Source organism: Platalea leucorodia (genome assembly GCF_965183815.1).
Source record: "Platalea leucorodia genome assembly, contig: HAP1_HAP1_SCAFFOLD_234, whole genome shotgun sequence".
In the NCBI taxonomy this organism is placed as follows: domain Eukaryota; kingdom Metazoa; phylum Chordata; class Aves; order Pelecaniformes; family Threskiornithidae; genus Platalea; species Platalea leucorodia.
This window is the reverse complement of record NW_028121331.1, coordinates 40,046-50,925: the sequence shown is the minus strand read 5'-3', so window position 1 is coordinate 50,925 and position 10,880 is coordinate 40,046. Positions and strand designations below refer to the sequence as shown.

At 48.1% G+C, this 10,880-nt stretch overlaps 1 protein-coding gene across 1 annotated transcript; it reads right to left on the bottom strand.

Moving 5' to 3' along the window:
- Positions 1-2,089: 2,089 nt before the first annotated feature.
- LOC309603894 (olfactory receptor 6E1-like) lies at positions 2,090-3,037 on the bottom strand (the record flags this gene model as incomplete). Its single annotated transcript, XM_082338778.1, has 1 exon — positions 2,090-3,037. One exon carries the CDS (start codon positions 3,035-3,037, stop codon positions 2,090-2,092), a length of 948 nt encoding a protein of 315 aa, XP_082194904.1.
- Between the last annotated feature and the right edge of the window lie 7,843 nt (positions 3,038-10,880).

The following is a 10,880-nucleotide window of genomic DNA, read 5'->3' as shown; positions in this document are numbered from 1 at the left end:
CAGCTGCTCGCTCACCCTCCCTCCCACAGTGGGATGGGGGAGAGAATCAGAAAAAGAAAGTAATACCCATTGGTTGAGACAAAGACTGTTTAATATGGCCACAGATGAAGGGGAAATAATAATAGTAATAATAGTAATAATAGTAATAATAGTAATACTACTACTAATAATAATAAATAATAAATAATAAATAATAATAATACACAAAACAAGTGATGCACAATCACCACCTGCTGACCGATGCCCAGACCGTCCCCGAGCAGCGATCGCTTTCCCCCGGCAAACTCCCTCCAGCTTATATAGTGAGCATGACGTCACATGGTATGGAATAGCCCTGTGGCCAGCCTGGGTCAGCTGTCCTGGCTGTGCCCCCTCCCAGCTTCTTGTGCACCTGGCAGAGCATGGGAAGCTGAAAAGCACTTGACTAGTATAACCACTGCTTAGCAACAAGTAAACCATCAGTGTGTTATCAACATTATTCTCATCCTAAATCCAAAACAAAGCACTGTACCAGCTGCTAGGAAGAAAATTAATTCTGTCCCAGCTGAAACCAGGGCAGGGGATTATCCTGCTGTTTTTTGCACTGGTGCAGACTCACTTGGAGTACTGTGTGCAGTTCTGGGCCCCACAACTGAAGAAGGATGTACTTGAATGCGTCCAGAGGAGGGCACCAAAGCTGGTGAAAGGGCTGGAAGAAATGTCCTTTGAGGAGCGGCTGAGGACACTGGGCTTGTCTAGTTTGGACAAAAGGAGGCAGAGGGGTGACCTCATTGCTCTCTACAGCTTCCTGAGGAGGGGAAGTGGAGAGGGAGGTGTTGATCTCTTCTCTCTTGGATCCAGGGACAGGACGTGGGGAAATGGTTCAAAGCTGCACCGGGGGAGGTTTAGACTGGACATTAGGAAGCATTTCTTTACCAAGAGGGTGGTCAAACACTGGAACAGGCTTCCTAGAGAGGTGGTCGATGCCCCATGCGTGTCAGTGTTTAAGAGGCATTTGGACAATGCCCTTAATAACATGATTTATCTTTTGGTCAGACCTGAAGTGGCCAGCTATTTGGACTAGATGATCCTTGTAGGTCCCTTCCAACTGAACTATTCTCTTCTATTCTATTCCGTTCTGTTCTGTTCTAATCTATATATATACCTTTTACAGGGTGGATCCCTCCAGCAGCTGGGCTCAGATGCTCGGTCTCCTCAGTAGCTGCCCTGGATACCAGCCTCCCCAGGTGCACGAGCCTCTGAGGTTGCAACCCCATTCCAGATGCTGCTACAGACCACCCCAGTCACACACACACACACACACACACACAGACACACACACACAGACACACAAACTCTTAGAGTCCAGTCACTCCGGTCTCTCAATTGCTGGCACTAATGACATACGGGCTGTCTGACCCCCTGGTCCTTCTCCAGTTGCTGCACTCATCCCCCTGTGCTCACATGTTCACGCAGAAGAGAGATTCCCCCACACAGCAATGAGCTAGAAATTAAGTTTAGTGAGAAGACAGGACAGACTGCACTGGTCGGGGTCCTCCCCTAAACTTCCCATAATAAAAGTCCTGTGCAATCCAAAAATGCTCTTCCCCTGCATCCCATAATGTGTCCTACGCCCCTAGGCAACAATTCCCTTAGTCCGAATGGTGATCCAGAGAGCTGCTCGCAGTGACTCCTCTTGGTGGGTTTCACACCTGGACAACGGGGCTGATGGCTCTCCCAGGGCAGCCCTGGAAGGAGCTGGGACAAGATGTTCCTTCCTCAGGAGCCTGTCCTTTGGGTTCCCACCTGCCACGGTGCCTCTGTGCTCTTCTCGCTTTGTGGAGATGGGCTCTTGATGAGCTGGTGGCTCTCCTGTGATGGCTCTGGGAGCAGCTGGGGCAGGGTATTGACTGGGTTACTCCTCCTGCCATTGGTAGTGCCTTCTTTGTGTGTGCAGATGAGCTTCTTCTCACTTAACCTAACACAACCCAACAAGAACATGCATCTCCTGAGGCAGCTGTATTTGCAGGTTACATACCTATGCACTGGTATTATTTAGCATATTTAACGTAGCAGCTCATTGGAATTGCTGTCCAGAAATGCATCAGGATTAGGGGAAAAGCTGTGTTGTTGCACGGGCAATGGCTTCGTTCAGGGCCAGTAGCACAGTCTTGTTTCTAAGACTGTAGATGAATGGATTTAAGACTGGGTACAGGACAGTGTTCAGCAAAGCTACAGTTCTGTTTGTGTCCAAGGAAACATCTCCGGAAGGACGCACATAGAGAGCAATGCAGCTCCCATATGCAATGGCCAAGGTGGTGAGATGGGAAGAACACGTAGTAAAAGCTTTTTTCCTCCCAGCGGCTGCTGGCAGGTGCAGAATACAGAAAAGGATGCCCATGGAAAATGCCAGAGTTAAACATAAGGAACCCAGTAGGATAAACGATAAGAAAACAGAGTCTGTTTTCCAAAGCAGGCTGGGGTCAGAGCAGGACAATGTGAACAAGGGGGAGTTGTCACAAAAAAAATGGTGGATCTTGTTCGAGCCACAGAAAGTCAGCTTGTAGAGGAGGGCCAGACGGTAACTCAAGACTGGGATGCCTATGACCCAAGCAGCAACAACCAGGTGGATGCAGAGCTGAGGCTTCATGATGGCAGCATAACGCAAAGGCTGGCAGATGGCAATGTAGCGGTCAAAGGACATGACAACAAGTAGAACCATCTCTGTACAGCCCAGGGCAAAATAGAAACAGGACTGGGTAAAGCAGCTGCTTAGTGAGATTGTCCTCCTACCAGAACTCAGGATCACAAACAATTTGACGCTTGTGGAGGTTGTGAACCAGATTTCCAGGAAGGCCAGATTGCTGATGAAAAAGTACATGGGGGTTTGCAGGCGGTGATCCACACACATGAAGAAAATGATGGTTGCGTTCCCCATCACTGTTGTCAGGTATATGAGCAGAAGGAGAAGAGAGAGAAATAGCTGTAGGCTTTGATCAAGCCCTGAGAAACCCTCTAGGATGAACTCAGTAACTGCAGTTTCATTTTCTGCTCCCATGCTGAATTTCAGTTCATGCTGCCGAGACAGGAAGATGGCAAAACCCAAGTGTGATTATTTCACAGTCTGGATGAAAGGAATCCTTCCTTCTCTGCTTCTTTCCTTGCTTGCAGTCTTCCTCCTATACAGCACAGAGAGAGAGAGAGAGTCCTTCAAGCCTTTCTCACCCCCTGATTTTTCTGGTTTACATTTCAGTTCGAGTCCTCAGAGAATTTGTTGTCATCTTTCTACCTTTCTCAAACACTCCCAAAGGATTCTTTCTCCAGAACAGAAGATTTTAAAGAGGCTGCGAGCTATTTCACCCCATTCCTGGCAAATTCCACATTCACTCAGACCTATTGCAAACATCTGTCACACCTATGTGCCAAACTCATCTCTTCTATTGCACAAATGCTAAACCATCAAATGAAATGAAATGAAATACATATGTTGAAAGCTATTCTTTCTACTTTTCAGAGGTACTTGCCTTTTTGCACTAGGAATCCTTGAGAATCTCTTGTTTTCAAAATAAGTAATATCTAGTATCTCTTTTGTAATCCCCTGCTTCCTTCCACACCTTCTTGCTCTCTGTTTCTTCAGGAAAGGGGCAGGGGGTGGAATAGGGACCAAGTATAACTTGTCTTCTTTCGTACTCTAAATAGTGACTGAAAGGTATGATGACTCCACACAGTCTGTCACACAATCTCATCTGACATCCGTCTGCACTGAAACACGCTTGTTTCCAAAGAGTTGCTCATTGCTATTGCTATCAAATGCCCTGACCTAAACGCAGAGCAAGAGAAGAGCATCTGGAAGGGATTTGTAACCTTTCTTTTGCATGCCAGTTATAGGTTGGGAGGAACCAGCCTCTAGCGTTTTCTTTTGTTTCCATTGACTCTAGAGGGAGCCTGGGGAAAACCAGTTCTCACAGGCACCTGCAGCCAAGTAGATGAAACTCACTATTCAAGTCTCAAATCACTCATTTATTAAGGTTGTTTGTTTTTTTTAATGTCAAAATAGACATCTAACAGAAGGAAGCACAAGAAAACTATATGCAATAAAGACTGATGTTTTTCCCTTCATCTTTATATTTGTTTTTAGACATGGAAAGGAGCAGAGCAGATGACTGCAAAAGTGGGATGATTCCAAGTGCAAGGGAAGGAGAGGGAGAGGAGGAGATGGTGGGTTTGAAGCAGTGAAACAGATCGTCTCCACAGGCTGTGTTGTCCCCTTAGGCTCTGTCCCAGGCCAGAATGGGTAGCACTTGCACAAGGAGTAAAATGGGAAGATCAGTAAAGGGCAGTGCTCCATGTTTGCACTGACATTTTAGCTTGGGGTTCAGGCTAGTCTTAGATCCCAAATGCCTGGCTTGTTCTTTGCCTCTAGTCTGGCATAGGGGAAGCTCTGCACCCATTTTCTGAGATTAAACCCCTGGCTGTATTTGAGCAAAAGCTCAAGCTCAGTCACCTACAGCAGTATGAGCGTAGTGAATCAGTGAATGAGAGGGGACAGTCACAGTGTCCATTTTCTGGGTCAGTTCAAACACTCAAAGGGTTGTGTCTTCATAGTCTCCTGGGTGACACCTCAGTTCTCTAAAATTGTTCTTCTCCTGAATGCATTTTCTCAGGGGAACCTGCAAATTTGCAGGCAGCTTACAACAAAGCAGCTTCTCTTCAGGCCCTGCATCGTCAAGCATGCAGCCAGCATATGCCAGAGTGAGTGAAGAAAGATAGGGTATGCAGGTGAAGGATATACAGGTGAAGAAGGCCTTGTTGTGGCTTTGCACAGAGGTTATCCTCAGGACGGTGCATATAATGTAGGCATAAACCACAGAGGTCAGTGTGAAGGAGCCCAGCAACACAGCAGAGAAGAGCGCAACGCTCATGTTTCATAGTAGCTGGTGCCCATGCGGGCTGCTCTCAGCAAAGGGATGATGCTGCAGAAGAAGCAGTCTCTACAGTGGGCACAGAGGGTCTAATGGCATACAGGATGGCGGGGCTGAGCGTGGAGAGAGATGCCGTTCCCCAGCAGCTAAAGATGAGCATGGGGCACACCCAGGAGCTGGTAAGGACAGAGTCGTGTGAGGGGTTGCAAATGGCCCTGCAGCAATCGAAACACATCACAACACATAGGTTAAACTCAGCTGTGCTGACGGAGAAGAAGAGACTTGTAAGCAGCTGCAGAGATATCTTAATCTCCACCATGAGACTGACAAACATGTTAGGGGGAATGACCAGAGTGAACCAAGTATGCAAGAAGGACAAGGTGCTGCGGAAGGGATGCCTGGGGGTGTGGCACTAGTGGTGCAGCCAAAGGATGGCAATGGTGACTGCATTCCCCATGACAGCGAGCAGATAAATCACCAGCAGTAGTGTGAAGAGGAGGATTTTCAGCTCTTGAAGGACTGAAAAGGCCTTCAGGAAAAATATTCTTGCTCCGGTGTGGTTGTGAGGATCCATTTTGGCACCCAGTCAGTTGAAGGGGTGGCAAGGGTAACTAATATCGTGCTTGGTGAAATTCCTCTTGTTACCTTTGTCAGCATTCCCTTCCCTTTTCTTAGGTTTCCTCTTCCTTCTTGAAATGGGAAACCGCAACTGCACTCTGTAGGGATTCTGCTTTTCTCTGTGTTTTTATCCAATGACATGAAACAAATATGGATGCAGCCCACTTAGCTTCAGACACAGTAAATGCCTCTCCAGCCTTGCTGGTTTGCATGGGTATTCTGGACTGCCAGCTAAGAACTGGTATTTCTGGCAAAAGCTGTGCGAATTACATTACATTTCGAATGGTGGTGTAGCTGGGTATCAGGCCTGTGCCGATGTGCAGCCAGCGCACTTCAGTCATTAATCCCCTGGGTGGTCCAGGGACTCTCCCATCTCATCATCCACATCGATGAGAGGAGAGAGTGGTCTGAGACAGTGCTTCAACTTGAAACCAAGTGGCTGAGTTCAGTTAACCACCTTCAAAATTAACCCCCGCCAAAATGAGTCGCCTTCAAAATTAACTATTGGACTGACTGGTGTGGGACTTCTCCAGGTGGGATTTCCAGACAGTCGTAGAGAATGCAGATCCTGCTGTGCCTAGACCAATTCCTGTGCATAAATGTGGGGATTAACATCCTGGGTGGAGAATCTGACTGTTTCCGAGATCCCTGTAGCAGCTCCTGCTGCAAAACGGAATAAAATTGAGTAAACTAATTACTTATGATGCTTGCACATGCCAGAGAGGACACACAGGACAACAGGCTAGCTGGATTGTATGAATTCAGTAGAACAGTTGTAAGGGGAGTCTCACCTGATCCAGTGGAAGACACCGCTGCCAGTAAGCCTTGCAAAGGAGACTCTTCCAACCTGCATAATTCCATGATTCAGTTAATCTTTCCCTTGGAGAGCTCTTCAAAGCAGAGGCTGAGGAAGAAAAAAAGTCAGAGGCAGAAGCAGCGATATAAAATATGCCAACACAAATTGAGACGATCCTCTGAGCAATGTTTCTCCACTCAAACCGTTGGTAGGTGTCATGCTTTAACCCTGGCCAGCAACTAAGCACCACACGGCCACTTGCTCACACTCCCCCAGTGGGACGGGGGTAAAATTGGAAGGGAAAAAGTGAGAAAGAAACTTGTGGGTTGAGATAAAAACAGTGTAATAATTAAGAAGAAATTTTTACAAGAATTCTACGGAAAAGAGTAAAAAAATAAAAGAGAGAGAAAATTAAAACCCAAGAAAAACAAGTGATGCAAATGAAAACAATTGCTCACTAACAGATGCCCAGTTAGTCCCTGAGAAGCGGCCCCCCACCGCCAACCTCCCCCCTGCTTTATTGCTGAGTATGACATCACAAGGTATGGAATATCCCTTTGGTCAGCTGGGGTCAGCTGTGCCAGCTGTGGCCCCTCCCAACTTCTTGTGCACCCCCAGCCTACTCACTGGTGGGGTGGGGTGAGAAGCAGAAAAGGCCTTGACTCTGTATAAGCAGTGCTCAGCAGTATCAAAAACATCCCGTTGTTATCAACACTCTTTCCAGCACAAATCCAAAACAGAGCCCCATACTAGCTACTTGTCGTGGCTTAACCCCATCCAGCAACTAAGCACCACACTGCCGCTCGCTCACTCCCCCCCCGGTGGGATGGGGGAGAGAATCAGAAGAGTAAAAGTGAGAAAACTCATGGGTTGAGATAAAGACGGTTTAATAGGTAAAGCCAAAGCCGCGCGCACAAGCAAAGCAAAGCAAGGAATTCATTCGCTACTTCCCATCGGCAGGCAGGTGTTCAGCCATCCTCAGGAAAGCAGGGCTCCATCACGCGTAACGGTTACTTGGGAAGACAAACGCCATCACGCCCAATGTCCCCCCCTTCCTTCTTCTTCCCCCAGCTTGTATACTGAGCATGACATCATATGGTATGGAATAGCCCTTGGGCCAGTCTGGGTCAGCTGTCCTGGCTGTGCTCCCTCCCAGCTTCTTGTGCACCTGGCAGAGCATGGGAAGCTCAAAAGTCCTTGACTAGTATAAACACTACTCAGGAACAACTAAACCATCACTCTGTTATCACCATTATTCTCGTCCTAAATCCAAACCACAGCACTATACCAGCTACTAAGAAGAAAATTAGCTCTATCCCAGCTGAAACCAGGACACTACTATGAAGAAAATTACCTCTGTCCCAGCCAAAACCAGTACAGATGCCCATCCACAAGAAGGGCCAGAAGGAGGATCTGGAGAACTACAGGCCTGTCAGTCTGACCTTGATGCCAGGGAAGGTTATGGAGCAGATTATCTTGAGTGCCATCCCACAGTACGTACAGGGCAACCGGGGGATCAGGCCCCGCCAGCGTGGGTTTATGAAAGGCAGGTCCTGCTTGACTGACCTGATCTCCTTCTATGACAAGGTGACCCGCTTAGTGGATGAGGGGAAGGCTGTGGATGTTGTCTACTTGGACTTCTGTAAAGCCTTTGACACGGTTTCCCACAGCATTCTCCTGGAGAAACTCGCTGCTCATGGCTTGGACAGGCATACTCTTTGCTGGGTAAAATCTGTCTGGATGACCAGGCCCAAAGAGTTGTGGTGAATGGAGTTCAATCCAGTTGGCGGCCAGTCACAAGTGGTGTTCCCCAGGGCTCAGTACTGGGACAAGTTCTGTTCAATATCTTTATCAACGACCTGGATGAGGGGATTGAGTGCACCCTCAGTAAGTTGGCAGGCAACACCAAGTTGGGCAGGAGTGTTGATCTGCTGGAGGGTAGGAAGGCCCTACAGAGGGATCTGGACAGGCTGGATTGATGGGCCAAGGCCAACTGTATGAGGGTCAACAAGGCTCAGGGCCGGGTCCTGCACTTCAGTCACAACAACCCCATGCAATGCTACAGGCTTGGGGAAGAGTGGCTGGAGAGCTACCTGGCTGAAAGGACCTGGAGCTGTTGGTCAACAGCCAGCTGAAGATGAGCCAGCAGTGTGCCCAGGTGGCCAAGCAAGCCGCTAGCATCCTGGCTTGCATCAGAAATAGTGTGGCCAGCAGGACTGAGGGATTGTACCCCTGTACTTGGCACTGGTGAGGCCACACCTCAAATGCTGTTTTCAGTTTTGGGCCCCTCACTACAAGGAAGACATTGAGGATGTTTGTCTTCTCCCTCTTTGTCTCTGGTGAGTTCATTGGCTGGCCTTCTTTGATAGTGGGGAGGAATCAGCAATCTCGAGGGTGATATCATCTCCTCCTTTAGTGGTCTTCAGGAGTCCACTTGGAGGACTTTATTAAATGAACAAAGGACTGTGCTGATCCACTTCAAACCAGTTCTTTCTTTTGTCCAGCCAGGAGGCTAGTACATGTTCTGTGGGTTGCCAGTGAAATGAAGACAAAACCAGTTTCTGTCCGCTCAGAGAAATTTTACCTTGAAAGTACATTTTTCTTTTGATTTATGAGACTGACTCATTGCAAATGGCTTCTGTGGGACATTCTGAACTGAGATGAACCCCTCCTAAATCACCTTCTCTGAGCCACTCCTCTTGGTTCCTTCTGCTACCCATGGGAAAAGTTTTCCTTTTGGGATTCACCATGTCCTAGGGTGGGTGACTCTATGCTCACCACTTAACAGATCTCTCTCCACTGACCACAGAAAAGGGCCTGAGATCAGATGCCTAATTTAGAGATTAGATGTCCGTTTAGATATTAAAATAGTTTAAGTTCCGTCCTAAGATTTTGACCTTAATTTAGACTATTGCTTTCGGATTCATCTGTGCAGAGCACCTCTGACAAGTCATCCCCTTTCTAATCTCTTCTTCCATTGGCCAAGAGGACCATGTGTTCATCTGGAGGAAGAAAGATGGTCCATGGAGGAAAACAGGTGATTCTAGAGTGATTTCAGCTGTCCACATTAAATGGGACGAGTTATACTTCCTGAACACCTTTGCAGCTGTTTTGGAGTGTTTCTTCCTCCTGACTCAGAAGTGAGGCTAGATGATGAGGTCAGGAGCAGGTACTGTAATAAAGATGTCTATACTTGGACAGAAGAGAACCCCTCTGTCAAGGAGCAGCAAGAGCAGAGCTGCTCCCTACAGGCAGGTGAGCCGGGAGCTGAGGGAGACACCATGGCTGGCAGCACAGGTGCCTCTCCAGCCAGGCCCCAGCCCTGCAGTATCTGAGCAAGGCAAGCAGGAGATGGTGGCCTGCAGTCAAGCCAGGAAGTCTGGCTTAGGGTGAGGTTCAGGTCCAGTGATCACCAAGCAGGCCCACAGCGATAAGGCAGTGCCAAGATCAAGCCAGGAAGTCAGGCTGCAGTTGGGGTCCAGATCAAAGGGCTCTGTGGCCAGACAAGAGCATGGGCATGGACACTGGCATGGGCATGGGCATGGGAGAGTCAGAGGCCGATCTGGAGACCAGTACTCCTACAGCATAGGGTAGGGTAGGGACTTAAGGCCTGGAGCTCCTAGGCCCATGACTGTGGATGAAGGCCTCAGCTGAGGCTGATCAGGGTCATTTAGGTTAATTAATTGCCTCAGGCCTCTGACATCCTCCAGACTTCAAGAGGACTTGAACTGAGTCCATGTAGCTAAGCAGAGAAGTAAGCCTGAAGGGAGATAAAACAGAAGGATCTCCTGATGTTTGTTTTGCTGAAGACTCGGAAGAAGACAAAGCACTTTTGACCCCCTGAGTAGCCAGTGTCACCTCAGTCTCAAGGCCTGGAGAAAGAGTCTCTCTGACCATTCTGCTCCTCAGAAGTCCTTGTATCCAACTTGGGACTTTATGGCCTGCATGGTGTACAAGACTGGATGAAAAACTGGCTGGATTAGTGGTCCCAAAGGGTAATGGGGAATGGTCCACACTCTACCCAAAGTCCAGCTACAAACAGAACTCTTTGGGAGTCTGCTCTGAGACCTCTCCTGTTTAGTAGCTTTACCAATGACCTGAGAAGTGTACGGGGTTGACCTCATCGAGTTTTTGGATGACACAAAACCAGAGGGAGGCAGTCAATTTGTTCAACGGGCAGACTGCCATTTCAAGGGAGCTAGACAGCAATGCCAATTCCTCTGGTGTTTGAGGAACAGGCCAAAAAGAAGTGTCCCGATCCATCCTGACAGAAGGAAACATGGGACAGACTAATCCTTTATAATGATGACAGAGGAGACTGACTGGCTGGGTAGAAACCTCTGCATCTGGAACCCCACCACCCCATACAAGAAAGACACTTCTAAGCTTTCATGAACTCAGCAGAGACCACTAGAGCACCTGAGTTGTGGGACAAGCTGAGGAAAGTGGCTCTTGTTTAGCTTGATGAAGAGACAGCTTAAAGAGAAGGTACTAGCAGCCTTCCAGCACCTACCAGGAGATTACTGAAAAGACACAGCTGGGCTGTTTACAGAGGTGCATGGCAG